General features: G+C 36.4%; 4 protein-coding genes and 1 pseudogene across 5 annotated transcripts in view; 2 read left to right on the top strand and 3 right to left on the bottom strand.

Annotated features, from left to right (window-relative positions):
- The window catches only part of LOC111458746 (glutamate--glyoxylate aminotransferase 2-like), a 6,099-nt gene extending 5,743 nt beyond the window's left edge, over nt 1-356 (bottom strand). Inside the window, exon 1 of the mRNA XM_023101539.1 lies at nt 161-356. The gene's annotated coding sequence lies outside the window, so the exon portion shown is untranslated. The remainder of the gene's footprint in view (nt 1-160) is intronic.
- LOC111458726 lies at nt 207-2,609 on the top strand (annotated as a pseudogene).
- Nucleotides 2,610-4,086: 1,477 nt separating this feature from the next.
- LOC111458725 (cyclin-dependent protein kinase inhibitor SMR6-like) lies at nt 4,087-4,410 on the bottom strand. The gene has a single exon (XM_023101516.1). It carries the CDS (start codon nt 4,408-4,410, stop codon nt 4,087-4,089), a length of 324 nt encoding a protein of 107 aa, XP_022957284.1.
- Nucleotides 4,411-6,104: 1,694 nt separating this feature from the next.
- On the bottom strand, nt 6,105-10,609 carry LOC111458747 (glutamate--glyoxylate aminotransferase 2-like). 2 transcript variants are annotated; one of them, XM_023101543.1, is made up of 14 exons: nt 10,230-10,609; nt 9,776-9,950; nt 9,177-9,242; nt 8,701-8,818; nt 8,304-8,385; nt 8,117-8,204; nt 7,830-7,988; nt 7,428-7,601; nt 7,212-7,343; nt 7,052-7,117; nt 6,892-6,956; nt 6,722-6,813; nt 6,462-6,618; nt 6,105-6,375 (listed from the first exon to the last, which is right to left on the bottom strand). In XM_023101543.1, the coding sequence occupies exons 2-14, from the start codon at nt 9,890-9,892 to the stop codon at nt 6,264-6,266; spliced, it is 1,428 nt and encodes a 475-aa protein (XP_022957311.1). In that variant the 5' UTR covers nt 9,893-9,950; nt 10,230-10,609; the 3' UTR covers nt 6,105-6,263. The 2 variants fall into 2 exon arrangements, with proteins under 2 accessions (XP_022957311.1, XP_022957310.1); XM_023101542.1 differs by having other exon boundaries at nt 10,304-10,609.
- Nucleotides 10,610-11,505: 896 nt separating this feature from the next.
- LOC111458751 (ribose-phosphate pyrophosphokinase 4) lies at nt 11,506-17,989 on the top strand. The gene is made up of 7 exons (XM_023101549.1): nt 11,506-11,964; nt 12,419-12,734; nt 12,882-12,977; nt 13,215-13,283; nt 16,509-16,637; nt 16,714-16,813; nt 17,490-17,989. The coding sequence occupies exons 1-7, from the start codon at nt 11,564-11,566 to the stop codon at nt 17,621-17,623; spliced, it is 1,245 nt and encodes a 414-aa protein (XP_022957317.1). The 5' UTR covers nt 11,506-11,563; the 3' UTR covers nt 17,624-17,989.
- Nucleotides 17,990-18,418: the final 429 nt, after the last annotated feature.

Genomic DNA, 18,418 nt, shown 5'->3' with positions numbered 1-18,418 from the left:
GGGGGGGGGGGGGGGGGGGGGGGGGGGGGGGGGGGGGGGGGGGGGGGGGGGGGGGGGGGGGGGGGGGGGGGGGGGGGGGGGGGGGGGGGGGGGGGGGGGGGGGGGGGGGGGGGGGGGGGGGGGGTTCAATACGGTATGGCGTAGGGGAAGTCAAACTGACCTGTGTCGAGCGAAGCGCAGCAGAAGAGAGGGAAAATCGCGGGCGAATGCAGCGATGTTGTACTGACACAGGGTTCGGATCCGGGTCTGAGTGCAAGATGGATATTGGGAAGGGGGCCTTATGTGGCAACCAAATTGAACGTAAGGATGCATCAGAGCCACTGAAATTTAGATAAAGTTCTTGCAACTACTAAAATGTGGCGCAGCTTTGTACAGAACGTCTAGTTTTTGATGGGCTGCGGAATTTCGGTGGCTGTGTTTCCTTGGCTCAATCGGCAAGTAGTGGTCGGCGTTTTTTGTAATGCAGAAAATTGATTGTGATTTAAGCCCTTGAGAAACCTGACAAAATGAAATGCACCCTTAAAATATCTTTATCAAGTGTTTTTTCAGTTATGTTGCTGACTACATCATTGTTGACATGAGATGTGATGTCCAAAACCAATATATGTTTAATATGAAAAAAATGGTATTTCATATTTAAAAATTATTCTTTTCTAATGTTGATGTTCAAATTCTGTCTTTTATAATTTTTTCAACTATATATTAATGAATAATGGATAATGGATAAATATGATGTTCGTTAAAAAACTTGGATTACCATTTAAATATTTATTTTTAAAAATTAAATGATATGTTTATGAATCCAAATGAAAATTAAGATTTGTCGCCCTAATTTCGATCATAGGTATATGTCTCAATTTGCCTCCAAAATTCTAAAAAAATTAATGAAAAATATATATATATATATATATATATATTTATTTATTTATTGCAATTTAACTTGTCGTAGAAGGATAAAATAACTGATGGCTCGAGAGTTCTCTAGTGTCAGTTACGAAGGTTAAAACGTCATTGTTTAAGAATATAAAAAGAAACACACGATTGTAAAAGAGAGTAGAGATGTTTACGGGGTCGGTCAAAGCTTCTCTGTCCCCTATTTCATTCTCATTCTAGTTAAATTCTCCACTTTTTTTTTCTTTTTGTGGAGATCTAGGTAGGGAATCCAACAGAGAATTTGTCGAGATGGATTCTCCAATTCTCGACCGTTAATTTTTACCAGATTATTATTTTAAAAAAATACATTTTATTAAAAAAATATTTTAAAAATCTTAATATTTCATAAATAAATATATATAAAGTCTACTAACATAATTTATACAAATTTCAAATTTTAAATATAACTTTTAACCATTTAAAGTAAATATTAAAATTAGACTTCAAAATTAATTAATTAATTTTTTTTTAAAAAAATATTACTGCGTAAATATAATCCATCTCAGCTCCATTTACCTCACAGTTAGAGAGCCATCCAAATGCAGCAAAAATCAGCGCCAATCGAGAGAGTCGCATCCCGGCAAATCGCTACCTTCTTTTTCCGTTCTAAAACCCAAACACATCCGTCAAGTCCTCCTGCAGTTCATTGCGTGCGAGATCAAGAACATCGAGAATTCTTTTCAGTGGACTGTTGAAAGCGTTCCTGGGACTGATTCTTTCTGTTCAATTCAAAAATCTGCTTCTACTTCGATCTCGATACCGACGACTACTGCCTCTCTAGAACTGACGCCTAAAACCGACGCCAAGAAGATCTGCCTCTTGTTCTGCCAGGCGAGACGAAGATTCTTCGCAGAAAATATCTGCCGAGTCTGATGGAATTGAGCCACGTGATGGCTTATGGAGGTTAGTTCAATTATGTAGCTATATTGTGAAGAAATCTGTAGGAATATGCTTTCAATTTATGATCCAGAAGTTTTTAATATGCTTTCAATTTATGGTTTCCATTTGAGACTTCAAAATGTCCCCGCAGAAAGAACGATTAAGATTGTATTGCTGCGTAGGTCAGCCCGGTGAAGTTATTTGTGTTCCTGATCGCAATGTCGAATTGTTGAAATTTTGAAAGTTCTCCAATGTTTTTAAGTTTATAGCATTTTTCACTGCGAAACAACATTGCGTATTCTGCCTTTAATTCAAGCATGATAAACATAAGCTGTTCGAGTTTCACAAAAGTTCATTCAAAATCAAAAGTCCTTTGGACTAATGCTTGCACAGTTCTTATATTAGGAAGTTTGAAGATGGATTACGAACATAATTATGTCCAATGCTAAAGGAATTCGTGAACAACATGTTGCCTTTCTGGCATCCTTAAGTTCCCCTGTGTGAACTTTGAGCAACTCTCCCTTATTTATGCACTGCTGAAATTGTTCGTCTCTTCATTGACGCCTGTTCTCTCCATCTTTCCAACAGGAAATTTTGACTAAGCTTTTACTATTGCTCGAATCTCGATTATATATATCAATTTGGAGAGGAGGGCCGACTAACTGTGTACCTTTTGACATTCATGATGCAGATTCATTAACAAGCAGAACTTTACTTTTTAGAAGATAACTTGCTCTGCCTATTAGAATCCCTCACTTTTTTGAGTTTTTCCTCCTCTTTAGTGGCTGTTATTATTATTATTATTATTTTTTTTGTAGCAGAGGCTTTACTTGGGTGACAATACTTTACCATCCTTTGAAGTGGAATTCCTGCTACAAAATAGTGTGCAGCAGTTGCCAGATTGTGACCATGTAAGCTCTCGTGTTCATAAACAAGGCATGTGATGTAATTGTGAGAAGGAAAGTCCAACCGACACAACATCTATTAGTGGTGGACTTCAACTATTATAAATGATATCAGAGCCAAACATAGAGCGATGTGCTAGCAAGGAGGTTGAGCCCCAAAGGGATAAATATGAGGCGGTGTGCCAGCAAAGACGATAGGCTCTGAAGGGAGGTGGATTGAGGATTTCACATTGATTGGAGAAAAGAACGAGGGCGAGCGAGGACGCTGGCCCCAAAGGGAGTGGATTGTGAGACCTCACATTGGTTGAGGAGGAAAACAAAAGATCGTTTAATAAGAGTGTGAAAACCTCTCCCTATTCGACGTATTTCAAAAACTTTAAGGAGGAGTCTGAAGAAAAAAGTTCAACTAAGACAATATTTGATAGCAGTAAGCTCCACCGAAATCTTTAATATGGAATGCTAGAGTTATTTTTGAATATTTCTCTCAAAGTTGCATTGTGAGCTAAGGTTAATCTAGACTTTTGTAGTGCAATTGTCGAATATATTTTAGTTTGTAATCTCTCTCTGTCATGACAGAATTTGCTACTTTCCAGATAGCAATTGCTTTACCGGACGATGGAGTATGGCAAGGACTTCATAAATAGCTGCAGCATTTTCCTACGGTACGTCTATTATATTTCTGCTGTTATCCTTTTGTTATTGAGGATTGGGGTCTATTTCTGGAGGAAGGACATAACGTTCCTAGAATATCGTCATAGAAATAAAAATGCAAGCAATATAAATATGTAAAATCTTAAAACATGTTAAAACTAAACTCAAAACTCCTCGAAACTCGAGAAAAAAATATAAAATTTTAAAATTTTGTGACCAAATGAAAATTAAACCCAAAATTTAAGAGAAAAAGTGTAAAATTCTGACCTTTAAGAATCAAAAGTAAACTATATTGGAGACTGTAAAGAGGGAAAATATTTTTTATTTTCAAAATGAATTATTTTAGTTATTATTGTTGTATTTATATGTCTAATATTCATTTGTTGAAAGGTCTTTGACCTTTATAGTTTAAAATTATGAACTTGTTAGTCCATACCCTCATAGCTACCTCGAAAAACAAAATGAAGGTAGAAGGAAGCAAATTTAAAAAGTTAAAAGTTCAGAATAAAAAAATAGAGAAGAGAACTTAAAATGTCGAAAGCAAAAATTCTAAGTTCAAAAAATTTTGTTCCATCTCTGAGATTTGTGAGTCCACATGAACAACAGAAAACATCTCTGTACAATGCATCAACTAAAAAAACAACAAAAAGAGCTAATATGAAAGATCACGATGAAACAAAAGCAAGCCAATAGCTAAAGTTAAGAAACAAAAGCTTGATCAATTAGCCCTCTCGACATGTCGACTAAAGACAACCTCTAAATCCGGAGGCTTGAAGAACTGCCTCACATTCCCATGGTTGAATTTCATAGAAGATTTTCGCTTCTTGGGGGCGGGCGGGCATTTTGAACCGGACCGGATCCGACAGTCGTCTCCTGTCGGCGTCGGCGGTTGGTCTTCTGTGTCACAGTGATCGAGTTCTTTGTGAATGAGATTCGTGTAAATAGGCACAAGAGGAGGTCGTGACTGAATTCCCGTGATGACCCATTTTCTGGGATCGAATTGGAAGCCCATATGGTCTTGGAAATTCTCTGAAAATCCCATTAGTTTTGGGGGTGGTGGGGGAAGGAGAGAGATGTAGGGAAGTAATATAGAGGGGGGGAATAAGGGAATAAAGAGGGGATTGGCTTGGATGGATAAAAGCAGAGGAATAAACAAAATTAAATGATCAAAGTTGGTGGTGCCGAGGATTTGCAAAGGAGAATATGGAAAGTGACTTTGGCCTAATTTGCTTTGCGTTGCGTTTGTTGCAGCTAAAGAGGAGTTTTTCCTCTTTTCTTTTCCCTTTTCTCTAGGAATCAAGAAACAGTGAGAAATTTTGGGAGTAAAAGGGAAGGAATAGTGACAATGCGAAATTTAGATACATGCTTTAATAGATTCCCTGCCCAGAGTGGGAGAGAGGGGAAACTCCATGAACTTCCAATCAACCGAAGCTGACCCGGGTAGCCGTAGTTGACTTCAAATTTTGGCGCTTAAATTTCAATTAGATTAGGAATATTTGTTAATTTCAATTTCTTTGTATGATATTGTCTACTTCTGACTTTGTTTTTGGTTTCTTAAAAGACCACATGCCAGTAAAGATATATTCCTTGCTTATAAACTCATTATCATTTTTTAAATCAGTCAAAGTGAGACTCCTTCCCAATAATCCTTAACAAATTTTACCCATTAAAATTTAAATAATAATTATTACGTGTCTCATTCATGCTAAACACCAAAGCTCATTTAATTAACAAAACACCAAAACTCATTAATTCGCTATGAGGTTGTTACACAATCAATCAGATATAGAAAAAGTCTCATTCATACTAAACACCAAAGTTCATTAATTTGCTATGAGGTTGTTACACAATCAATCAGATATAGAAAAAGAACTGTAACGCCCCAAATCCACCGCTAGCAGATATTGTCTTTTTTGGACTTCTCCTCAAGGCTTTAAAATGCGTCTACTAGGGAAAGGTTTCCACACTCTTATAAATGGTGGTTTGTTCTCCTCCCCAACCAATGTGGGACATCACAATCCACCCCTTCGGGGCCCAGTGTACTCGTTGGCACTCTCTTCCCTCCAATCAATGTGGGACCACCCCCAAATCCTTACTGGCACACCACCTCGTGTCTACCCCCTTTCGGAGACCAGCAAGAAGGCTAACACATCGTCCGGTGTCTGGCTCTGATACCATTTGTAACGCCCCAGATCCACCGCTAGCAGCTATTGTCCTCTTTGGGCTTTCCCTTTCAGGCTTTCCCTCGAGACTTTAAAATGCATCTGTTAGGGTAAGGTTTCCACAAGGGTGGTTTGTTCTCCCCCAACTAATATGGGATGTCACAAGAACTCAACAAATTAAATATATCAAACACAAAAACTTTTAACCTAATAAATGAATCACCCATTCAAGTGTAGAGTTTAAATTACACAGCTATATGAAAAGTAGTGAAATTTGCAGAAACAGTGCAAGCAAGTTATTTACCTAACAATAAAACAAAACAATTATATAGATATTTGGGGAAAAAGAAAAGAAAAGAAAAAAGAAAAAAAAGAAAAAAAACCCAGAAAAATTCAAACTAAAGAGCTCCAATTTTCAAGGTGAGTTATTCTCAAGCCGAAGGAATCTTGGAATTTGTAGGTTTCTTCCCAGTGCTCCGCAAAGGAGTTTACCAAAAGCTGCTTTTTCTTCCTTATCCAGTATTCCATATTCCTCACCTTTCAGATTTGAACAAAGTTCAATCCAATTTCAAAATTCAAAAGCCAGTGTAAAACATGACATCCAATCCCATAGAATAATTGAGTTCTCATAATAAGGTTAGATATTATGTATGCTTGCAGAAGCTTTGCAGTTTACATTATCCATAGAGAGTAGTACATAGTGAATTCGAAGCCGATCCGATCACGCCCTTGATTAACGCCCTTCGTATTCCTCCATGAATGAATCATTGAACTTCTTGAAGCTTGCCATGATCTCAGGCATGTCTTCCTCAGCAGGTAAGATGGTTGTCCTCAAATGGAACACCCTGCAAGTAAAAATCAGCCAATGCCAATGACCAAGATACAAGAAAACACCTTGTTAAATAGAGAGACTATTATATGATATAATTACCCTTCTTTCTGCCCAAAACCTGAGCCTGGAACAGTGGAGATTCCAGTGGCTTCTAAGAGCTTGAGGCAGTATAAAACATCAGGAACTTTTCCCAACTGTTTCGCAGCCTCGATCGCTCTCGGCGGGAGGCGTATTTGTGGGAATGAATACATGGCACCTGTTAACAAATACTCTCAGTCTTTTTAATCTAATATCATAGCAATAGAATTTTGAGAGGGAAGAGTAAAAAAAATGAAACATTCTAACAAAAAACAGTTTACCTTCTGTGAAATTGCAGACTACATTTTTACAGCTATTGAATCCATCAGTCATTATTCTTGCCCTTCTCCTCAGTGATTCAAGGATCCCCTTGCTACAATCCCAAAAATGATAAATGATCATAAGAAGAAACCAGACAGCCATTAAGAGGAGGATGTGATGCTAGCCATACCTTTCCCTAGAATAATGATCATAAGAGATATCACCAGGCTTGGGTGGGTTGACCATCAACCCCATCTGCAAATAAAGAAAGCAACTTTCCATATGAGAGAATTCAGGCAAGCCAAATCTAAAGGTTAAGATCAAACATATAACACATTGAGTTGACTCACAAATATCTGAGCAGGAACGTTTGGACTGAGTGATATAGAAGCAACCTTATATATTTCATCGACCGTCTGCATCATCGACGGTTCAATGTTACACAAGTATCATAAAAATGCTGGATGGAAAGTAATGAAATTGAATGGTAATCTTATTAAGTAATCAAACCTTTGGAGGAATGTTGGTCATCTCGAAGTATCCACCCCGCTGTCCACATTCTCCCCAATATCCTTTCGACACGGTGTGAAAAGAAATAAGCTGCAGTTCCTTGCTAATAGGTGGACCCATATCTAGTAATACCTGAGAGATACAACATATCATATCATCGAGTTGAAAACTGAACTGAAAAGAAAATGTTGAGAGGCTCAAACATGACGATTTTACCTTTCTCGAACTAATGAAGGGCCGTTCATCCTGGTATACGTTTTGCTGATACACCTCATCTCCAAGTAAGACCAAATTTTCTTGGAAACAGAAGTTCAGAATCTCTCTCAGATTTGCTTCACTAAGACATTGCCCAGTGGGGTTGCCAGGATTTATAATCACCATTGCTCTTACCTGACCAGAAACCAACATATAAGACACGAGTTATCGGTATGACTTTGGCCTGAAGATATAAACACACTCAAACATAAATGTCTACCGAGCCATGTATGCAAGGATCGACTAAGATACCTCGGTTTCTAGATTCAAAAACCAAAAAGTTATATTCTTGGTTTCATGTTTTTATGGAAAAACTGCATACAGGATTTCGCTTTCACCAACAAATATGGTAAATATACTAACATTAATTCCTTTGGAGCGAGCCTGAGCAACTGATTGGCGAAGGTCGTTAATGTCAAGACCCCAATTTTCAGTCTCTTCTAGGTAGTATGGAACAAGAGAGCCCCCAAACAGTGCTATTGTAGCCGAGTAAAGAGGGTATTGTGGAACCGGGACCAAAATCTGATAAAGCATCAATTTAAGCTTAACATGAAGACAGAGGATGAAGAGAATGGGGGGAAAAGCTATTCAAGTAACATATTTTGCAAGAAAAAGCAATCAAATGGTCATGGTCAGTCAAGAAATAGTACCCCATCCCCTTCACCACGGATAATAGTGTTCAATATCTGCATTACACCTTTACTAGCACCGTCGGTGAGGTATATGAGTTCTGGATCGCTGTCATGACAGCAAAGAAGAATAAGGATTTTAAGGTCGGGCATGTTTGAAATGACTTTCTAAACGCTTTAAAAATTATAGAGATATCATCAATATCACCTTGGATAGCCATCTCGCTTTCCTATAAAGTCTGCTACTTCCTTCCTAATTGCAGGAAGTCCTCGAGAATCGCTGTAAGCACCTAGAAGTATTAAATGCCAATCAGTTGCATGTAGCTTCTTGAAGGTCCTAACTTCTATGAAACCAACTTCAGAACTTTCTCAATCAGTTGTACTTCCAAGTTCCATGCAGTAAATAAAAGGAAAATGAGGAATGTAAGATTTTTGTGGTGGTAAGGAATTTGAATGTACCAAAGGTGAAATTACTATAGAAAATAGCATTTGAAACTAAAGCTGTCTTTGCTTATATGATTTCACGACACCCCTCCTCACCGGCAAGATCGTTCAACGATTAGTCCAGAATCACTCTAACTTGTGAAATTGAATTAGCCAATTACCTAGCCCTCCCGGAATCAGCGAGAGATAACTTTTGGCTCTTGCAATAGCATCAGCAGGAAATAATAATCCTACATTAGGATCTTCCAACAGAAAGGGAGCTTGACAAAGAGCAACAACCTGTAGAAGCAAGGGTTAGGTAGTATTTATGGTGACCCATAGGGACCGGAGTTGACTTTGGTCCCAAATTACAAGTCTAGTTTATGAACTTTTATGTCTGTGACTTTAGTCACTGAACTTTGATAGAATGTTTAATAAGTCCTTCAACTTTCAATGACCTATTGGATACAAAATTATTGGTTCAAAGGTTTATTAAACACTTCTAAAGTCGGAGGTCTATTAGACATAAAATTTAAAAGTTTTGGCATCTACTAGACACTTCTAAGTTCGTTCTTGAAAGTTGATGAACTAAACTTGTAATTCAACTCACAAAAAAAAGATCAAACTGCAACAAATGAAAGTGACTGTAGTAACAGACCTGACGTGGAAAAGTCAATGGCTTCTGTCCAAGAGCATGAGGATTCCCAACATTTGTGAAAATGATCTGCAGAAAATTTTGAAACTATGAGCAATAGGAATTTTTGGGCCAGAAAAATTGCACTGAATGAGACTGAAAGAAGAGATAGCAAGGGTGCGAGTTGAAAGTGCCACCAAAGTCCCGCTTGGCTATATAACAGGAAGAGCATGAGTATATATGTAACAGCCCAAGTTCAAGGCCAAGCTCACCGCTGGTAGATATTGTCCACTTTAGCTCATTACGTATCGCTCTCAGCCTCACGATTTTAAAACACATCTGTTAGGGAGAGGTTTCCACACCCTTATAAAGAATGCTTCGTTCCTCTCTCCAACCGATGTGGGATCTCATAATATAAGTAGGATACAATATCTCCATTCGTATAAAGCCTTTTGGGTGAAACCAAAAGTAAATACGTAAGAGCTTATATCTAAAATGGACAAGATCATACTGATGCGGAGATAAATGCCAAGTTTATTCCAAAAACTTATTGCAGGACAAAAGTATTGATCAAAGGTGAAACATAACCAATTAACCAAACTCCTTAAACAATCAAAGCATACCCTTTTCCCTTCTTTTTGAAGCTCAGAAGCTCGCAGATACAATTCTCCTCTCACAGCATACTGAGCCTTTTTCACATTTTCATTAATCGACTCGTAGTCTAGTGCCTTCTGTGACATGATGATTTTCTTAATCTCTAGTAGCTATTACTCCAACTAAACACAATCTGCCCGGAACCTGAATTTTAGAGAGGTAAGATAAATGAGAAACCAAATGACAGAAATCACAGGTTATCAAGTTTCATCGGGTTACTATTGGGAATACACACACAAAAAGAAGACCAAAAAACTCCAAACCTATCAACTTGAGATTTAGATTAAGCATTTGAGTTTTGTGTATGCAAAGGACAGACCAAAAAGCTTATAGCTCTTTTGATTTGGGTATTCACATAAACGAGGAAGAAATCAATATACAATTAACAAACTACACAATAAACATGCAAAGAAGATAATCTACAGAAAATGGGAAGCGAAACACTCCCAAATAGAGAAAAATTTGATTCAAGTGTTTGCAAGGGGAAGAAAAAGAACTTGATTTGTTCGAGGCAAGCGCTGCAGAAGGTAGTGGAACTCGTGAATGAGTGACACAGAATTGGGAGCAGGGGTGGCTCAGTTTTTGTTGGCAATGAGATTGTGAACGAAACGATGCAGCAGAGCCACTGAAATTTGGAATGTGGATTTTTGCCTTAAAAGAGATAAAGCTGATGCACCAAAAGTGTGGCGCAGCTTCATGCAGAAACTTCAGTTTTGATAAGAGTCCAGAAATTTGGCGGTTCTGTTACGTTGGCTCATGGTCTTATTCGCCCAATGAAATCGGCAAGTAGTGGCGGGTGTTTCTTTTCAACACACAAAAATCAAATTCTATAATCTTCATGATCTTTAAAATAAATACTGTATCAAAATTTAAATATTCTTTTGTTTTTTTTTTTCCTTCATAAAATAGCATTAAAGTATGAAGTTATGGTATTAACTTTTAATTTGAATTTTGTGGTTTATTATGATTACATCTTTTTATGGTAAAACATTGAAAATTTGATATTGATATCGATATCGACATTAACTTTGAATGAACATCTGATGTCCAACTTGTCAATTTAAGGTATGCCAATCTATAATCCATTCGTTTGCCCAAAGTATGTTTATATTATCAATTTAAAACATATTGTCTAACATCATTTACAAAATTAAATTTTATGTATTTGATTACATTTCTATTTGTGTTACAATTGTATTTTCTAAAAAAATATTTTATCTAAATAAATTTTCAACAACTTTTTTTAATTTGGTATCTAATTAGTATTTGGTTTATTCAACCTATATATATATTTTTTAAATTTATATAACTAATAAACATATAAATAAAATTCTGAATTTATATCTGGATCAATTATTGTTTTAAAATTTGGAATTTATAAAAGATTATTTAAAAGTTACCAAATAAACACGTCGGAAAGTTCCAATAATTTATTAATAAACTAATTCACTGTCCTTTTCCATTTTTTTAGTGTCTAAAAATAAATTAATGGATTGGGAAATGAGTGAAATGACAGGGAAGGGCAAAATGCAGCCGGCCTCGGGAAATCCGCTCTGCAAACATACTGAGGTTAAAACGACGTCGTTTGCGATATTTACATTTTTACCCAGCAGAACAACGCGCGCTTTTATATGCCCGGGGGTATTTTTGACTGCATGCTATTCCTGGCACCAGCAACCGGAATAGACTTTATACGGTTATAGAGGCAACCAAGTGCAGCATAAAACGGCGCCAGTCGCGAGAGTCACATCGGCCATATGGCGGCAAACCGCTCTCTTCTAATTCTGTTCAAAAGCCCTAACACACGCGTCGAATCCTCTCGAAGTTCGTCGTCGGTAATACTTTCTAGAACATACGCCATCGGATGTTCAAAGATAAAGAACCGCATTGCGTGCGAGATCAAGAATTTCGAGAATCCTTATCCGTGGACTATCGAAAGCGTTCCTGGTACTGATCCTTTTTCCTCAATTCAAAATTCTGCTTCTACTTCGTCCTCCGTACCAATGGCTGCTGCCTCGGTCGCCGCCGCCGGTCTGGAATTGACTTCTAAAAGCGACGCCAAGAAGATCTGCCTATTTTTCTGCGCGGAGACGAAGATTCTCGCGGAGAAAATCGCCGCTGAGTCTGATGGAATTGAGCTACGTAATATCTCATGGAGGTTAGTTAGATTATTTTAGCCATAATGTAGGAAATATCTAGGAGAAGCTTCATTGGATAGTTTTCTAATCGTTGCAGTATTTTTAATTCTGACTACGGCTTATCGCTGTGATGATCGAGAATGTATAGATGTGCTTTCAATTGAGAGTTCTCATTTCTGACCTCAAAATTTCACCGCATATGCAGCTGTTGAGATTGTATTGCTCCTGATCACAGTGTCGAGTTGTTGAGATTTTGGAAACTCTCCTGTGTTTTCGAACTTACAGCATTTTCACTTCAAAACAATATTGCGTATTCTGCTGGTGGAAAATGTATTTACGTGCCTCTCATCATTGATTAAAGCATGATAAACACAAGCTGTTTAAGTTTCTAATTTCTACGTGTATTCGTTCTAATTAAAATTTCTTCAAAATTAGAAATTCTTTGGATTAATGCTTACTACGTTCTTATGTTAGGAAGTTTGAGGATGGATTTCCGAACATATTTATACCTAATGCACAAGGAATTCGTGGACAGCATGTGGCTTTTCTTGCATCCTTCAGTTCACCAACTGTAATCTTTGAGCAACTCTCCGTTATTTATGCTCTGCCGAAATTGTTCATCTCTTCATTTACGCTTGTTCTTCCCTTCTTTCCAACTGGAACTTTTGAGCGCATGGAGGATGAAGGAGATGTTGCAACTGCTTTTACTCTTGCGCGGATCCTATCGAATATACCAATTTCAAGAGGAGGACCGACGAGCCTTGTGACTTTTGACATTCATGCCTTGCAGGTTCAATAGCTACTATCTATAAGTATAAAATGATCAGAACTTTCCTTTTTAGCAGATCTTTCCTATAAGAATTCTTCGTCACCTTTTTTAGTGTGTTTTCCTCTTCGGTGGCTGTCTTATTAAGCACTTCTTGCTATTTTTCATCAGGAGAGGTTTTACTTTGGGGACAATATTTTACCATGCTTTGAAAGTGGAATTCCTTTGCTAAAGAATAGATTGCAGCAGTTGCCAGATTCTGACAATGTAAGCTCTTGTCTTCTATGTACTATTGTTTCTTCCTATGTGTTCATTTATAGCTTACGTTGATACGATTGTGGATGTTTTCATAGAAGTTTATTTTAGATCGTTCTTGATTTTTTAATATTTGTCTCAAACTGCAATATGAGATAAGATCGTTCTAGAATTTTGCAGTAGAATTGTTTAATAGACTTACTTCGTAGTATCTATCTCATTGAAGTGACAGAATTTTCTGCTTTCTAGGTAGCAATTGCTTTTCCTGATGATGGAGCATGGAAAAGATTTCATAAGCAGCTGCAGCATTTTCCTACGGTAAATAGATTATATATGTATATATTTTATGAGAAGCCAAACTTTCATTCAGAAAAAGTCAATGATCTTCCTTGTCATGAGAGAATATGATTGACTGTGTGAGGCCCATAATGGATATCAGTAAACAAGGAGATCAAGTGTAACAGGCTCTCCACTGCTCAGATAGCTGAATAAGTTACTTTTAGTTTTTAGGACTTATTTTTGCAGGTAATTTCAACTGGTTAGCAATCAATTTAGTTAATATCCGATTCTCCACATTAGCAAGTTCTGGAGTCAAGATTGTATTAGAGGAAATACGAGAAGTACATTGTAGAAATCTTTCTCAAGGTGAATAAAATGAGTCCTTGTTTAGAAAACAGAACGGCCATTAAATAATCACGTAATGGATTTAATATTTATAGAAGTATTAAGTTATGCTAGCCCTAATATGCTTATGGTTTTTCACAATTGCCACAGTAAAATTGCACAATACTAAGTTTCACTAAGATTGTGACAAATTTTTCTAGCAGCAGAGTTGAACCTAACCAACTGTGGAGTGATTTTCATATGCTTCAAGCTAGAAAGTTTGGGATAGTGAGGATAGAAGTTTTTATATGAACTTAAAACATTAATGGAAATTTTGGATGAAAGGGGTGGACTCAAAAATCAAAGAAATACAATTATATAATAGGAAGTCAATTAGGAAGATTTATTAAAACATAGGCATTTTGAGTTAGTTTTGTGTATCGTGACTAATCTCATGAGACAGATTTCTTAAAACATAGAGATGAAGTCAAAATTGGGAATACCTAGAGATGAAGATTTCTTAAAACATAGGCATTTTGAATTACTTTGGTGTATTGTGACTAATCTCATGAGACAATATATGACCTCGTAAATCTTGATGTCTGGAAAATTGAGCTATTACTAGTGGATAGCTTTTGACTCATGGCTTCAAATTATTTAGTTATGCAACTTATCTTTATGCTCTTGTTATCCCTGGGATTGGTGTCTATTTCAGGAGGGACCTAAGATTCCTAGAACTAATTGTTGTTTCAGGAACATCGTCATATTTTAAAAACATTTAAAAGAATTGGTTTTTGATAGCTTAAATGATTTAAGTAGATATTTGCATGAAAATGCAAGTTGTTTTATTTCTAGTCATTTGTTTGCAAGTATGAGTTTTAGATTCACAAGCATGAGTAGTGAGCAAATTTGATGATGGGAATTATATCATAGATTTAGCATGATTTATTTAATATATAGATACATTGCATGTACTATAAACACTGCAAGTCATATTTGCAAGATGAGCTAAACTTTGGATGATCATGTGAAATGTAGCTTTTATTTGAAGGGCCTGTTTGAATATGTGAACCAGAATTTAGTTCAGCTGTCTATTTAACATTTATTTTCCACAATAGGAAACTTTCATTGATTTATGAAAAATACAATAGGGGAAGCAAAATATACCCCTATCTTATGAGCTCTCAAAAAATTATATCCCTATCTTGTAAACACTCAAAAAATTACTCCAAAATTTGCTAATTACGCTTGGTGGGTGAACAAAAAGGTTTCGCTATAGAGAATACCATTTTGTAGCAATGAGTTTTGTCAACGCCCATAATTCCTCCATTCCCTTCCTTTTCCCACAAAAGTTCTATTACTTCGCTCAAGCCATAGCTTCCACAAAAGTGCACCAACTTCATTCACCCATACAATTTCTTGCATGTTCTCTCAATCGATCTCCACACAGTCTGTAGGATATTGGCTTGGGCATTCAGATATCCAATAGCTCATTCTGAACTCCCTGAACAGACATTCAAGCAGTAAGAACTGAATTGAGTTTACTTGAAACAAGGCTGGGACCAATTGGAATTTGACATCATCTTCCTGATATTTTTTTAATAACCTCGCTTGGATTAACTCCAAGGAGTAATGTCCATGAGGACTTCGTTTTCTTTGGCATTTTGTCTTTCCAAATAACCTTCAGAATGTTCCTCAGTAGTCTCTGATTTGTCCACAAACTGCTGAAGTAAATATTTCACAGAGCAGTCCACTGATTGCTCCGGATTCTACACCCTTTTATCTGTGGGCAATTTCTTAGAGGTTTACCATAATGCTCAGTAGCCTCTGAACCTCTTCAAATTTTATGTAATTGGCTTCATAGGTGATCTTGAAAATGTCGTAGTGAATAAACAAGATATGCCAAGGACTTAAATTACAATGCGAATATAAGTCTTAAAATTGTTTCTTGTATTGAAAGTAGCCTTGTTCTTTTTTTGAGTTCAACATGAGGTATAGAGATTCAAACTGATCTTTTAGTTGAGTGTATGTGTCTTAACTAATTGAATTAAACTCATGATGGCTTAAATTCAGACTTAGATGGCAGTTTGTTTGAAGACAAAATAAAGGGAGAGATAGAGAAAAGAAAAGAAAAGATATCTTGATATTTTTTTTTCTAATTGATTCAAAAAGAAAATATATCTTTTTTTCTTCGTTATAATTATTTGGGTGTTTTTATTGATAAATCTTTGGTATGAATTCTGAAGGCCAAGTTTTAAAAATCTTTTTATAGTAAGATACTTTTTTAACTCATTTCTTTGGTTTTAATATGTTGTTTTTATTGATCAATCATTGCATATATATATATTTTATTGATTAGACTGGTATTGTGGTCAGTAGCGACTGGAGTACCCTAGTGTGATAGGCTAAATGTATATTTCTAATCACGAGGTCTGGATAGAGCCATTTAATTTTTCTGGTAGATAATGGGTTAACACTCGTAAACAGTTAGTTAAAAGAAGGGAAGCAAAAAAAAGATGACCTGATTATTCACATCTTTTGTATTCCCACTTCCAAAAAACCTTTGATAGACAACATGTCGTTCTCTATTATAAGTTCAACTATCCTACTTTTTGGATAACCAGGAGTGGGAGCTTGGCTCCTTCCCCATACCGGGGGCATCCACACCAAGGCCTGGACCCGGGATCTTTGGTGCGTTTTGGACCTACAGCCTTGAATAACTGCTTTGAACTCCCTTCTGGCCATCTGTTATATTCCGTACTCCAACACATACTCAAACAAGCAAGGAAAATAAATTATGGTCTAGACAAACATATAATTTCAACTGTGCCCTCCAGGATATATTTTCCACGAGGAACATTGCACAATAATCTATATTCTGCAATGCTAAACCTTGTTTTAAGTTCTGCTGATTGCACGATGATCTTGTTGATATTTTAGATTGTGTGTGCCAAAGTTCGGGAAGGAGAACAACGTATTGTGCGCCTAAAGGAGGGAGATCCAAAAGGACGGCATGTTGTGATTGTTGATGATTTGGTTCAATCAGGTGGAACTCTAATAGAGTGTCAGGTAACTAAATACTTGCGTTTGAATCTCTTATTGAAGATATATTATGGAATGCGCATTTACTCTCTTCTCATTCTAGAAAGTGTTGGCTGCACATGGAGCAGCAAAAATCAGTGCTTACGTAACACACGGGATTTTTCCAAATAGATCGTGGCAACGCTTTAAACATGATAATGGAGGTATTGTTTGCTCTATTATTAGCTTTATATTGATACACTGCTATTTTATTATATGCGTGTGGAACACATAATCCCCAACTAAAAGGGAGAGGAGTAAAATTGTCCTTCACGAAGCCCAACCGCCAGAAATAGAATCATAAAGTTTTGAAAATACATTGAAGATTATTGACAACAAAGTTGGGTTGATCCCCACACTTCGCACATATCCAGACCAATCTGATCTTAAAAATTTTGAAACCATCAGCAACTGAAATATCCTTATTGACCAGTCTTTACTCCAACATCAACTCGAGGGTTCTGAGGGTATCTGTATTTTTAGTACTTATATGTTTGCTTTGCGTATTGCAACTCTCTGTGGTATTGTGGCATGCAACATGTAGAATTGATTAGTCGTGGTAGAGAAAATGAAGTAACTAAGGTTTTAGTTCGTTTTGGTCATTGTACCTTCAACTTCAACTCTGGTTCATTTTTGTCCAATACTTTAAAAATATTTATTTTGGTCTTTTAAAAGTGGCTATTTTGGTCCATTTGTTTTGTCGTTTTTTAAATTTTAGGAGACCAAAATAGTCAATTTTTAAAACTTGATAGTACAGTAGAATTTGAACTGATAATTAATCAAATGCTGCCTGCATGTATATCGTCGGTTATCATTCCTCAAAGCTGCTGTCATTTACAGGGCATCCAGAGAACGGGCTGACCTACTTCTGGATTACTGATTCGTGCCCATTGACTGTTAAAGAAGTGGCGAATAAAGCTCCTTTTGAAATTCTTAGCCTTGCGGGTTCTATAGCTGCAGCGCTTCGTATCTAGCAGAGGAGCAAAGGATTGTTTGAAGCCTTTTTCTATCGCGAGATCAATATGTGAGCTCTGCTTCGGTCTTGACTTTCCTTTCGAGTTAATGCTTCTGTGTGTTACGTATATTGTGTTTGATCACTATTGCTTTTTAGTAGCAAATAATTGTTGTATGGATTTGAGTTGGGACGCTCGATTGAGGATCCACCTAACCACCGGCAACAGTGGGTTGGTCTCGTCTTTTAAAGCCACGAACCAGCAACGTGACTGAAAGACTCTGCACGTGCGAAGGTTCTCACTCCCATAAATGAAACATCTGCATATCAAGGCTCATCATATGCTTGGTCAGTATATCTAATGGTAAATGGAAGATTGATTAGGACCCGTCTATAACGTTTTTATTTTTATAATAATTATAATGATTTTATTATTAGCTTGCAAGTTTTTAGATCATCTTTTCATTTTCAAAATTTGGTTTGAATTGTGAAATTACTTTTAAGACGTAGATAACAAAATAAAAATACAGAAATTTAGAAGTGGAATGATTGTTTACAAACCATTTGTTTTTAAAATTGTGTTTGTTATTTCTTTCACAAATTTTGTCTGAATTTCATTTTAAATAAACATTTGAATTGTCAATCAAGTATTTAAAAAAAAAAAAAAAAAAAAAAATTAAATTAAATTAAATTCTTTGTTTTTATTTTTTATTTTTAGCTTTTCAACCTTGCCATGAATTTTGAAACCACTCTTGAAAAGTTGATTATAAGAGAGTACTGCTTGCAAGTTTAGTTTTTTTTTTTTTTTTTTTTTTTA

Source organism: Cucurbita moschata, unplaced genomic scaffold, assembly GCF_002738365.1.
Source record: "Cucurbita moschata cultivar Rifu unplaced genomic scaffold, Cmos_1.0 Cmo_Scf00021, whole genome shotgun sequence".
In the NCBI taxonomy this organism is placed as follows: Eukaryota; Viridiplantae; Streptophyta; class Magnoliopsida; order Cucurbitales; family Cucurbitaceae; genus Cucurbita; species Cucurbita moschata.
This window is presented reverse-complemented; position numbering and strand designations above follow the sequence as displayed.

Excerpts from the sequence above, each read along its gene's own strand:
- LOC111458725 (XM_023101516.1), bottom strand. The coding sequence starts at position 4,410 with ATGGGATTTTCAGAGAATTTCCAAGACCATATGGGCTTCCAATTCGAT.
- LOC111458747 (XM_023101543.1), bottom strand. The coding sequence starts at position 9,892 with ATGTCACAGAAGGCACTAGACTACGAGTCGATTAATGAAAATGTGAAA. Across the intron at positions 8,386-8,700 it reads GCTGATTCCGGGAGGGCTAG|GTGCTTACAGCGATTCTCGA; the intron begins GTAATTGGCTAA and ends TAATACTTCTAG. Across the intron at positions 7,602-7,829 it reads CTCGCTCCAAAGGAATTAAT|GTAAGAGCAATGGTGATTAT; the intron begins GTTAGTATATTT and ends GTTTCTGGTCAG.
- LOC111458751 (XM_023101549.1), top strand. The coding sequence starts at position 11,564 with ATGGCGGCAAACCGCTCTCTTCTAATTCTGTTCAAAAGCCCTAACACA. Across the intron at positions 11,965-12,418 it reads CTACGTAATATCTCATGGAG|GAAGTTTGAGGATGGATTTC; the intron begins GTTAGTTAGATT and ends TTCTTATGTTAG. Across the intron at positions 16,638-16,713 it reads GAACTCTAATAGAGTGTCAG|AAAGTGTTGGCTGCACATGG; the intron begins GTAACTAAATAC and ends TTCTCATTCTAG.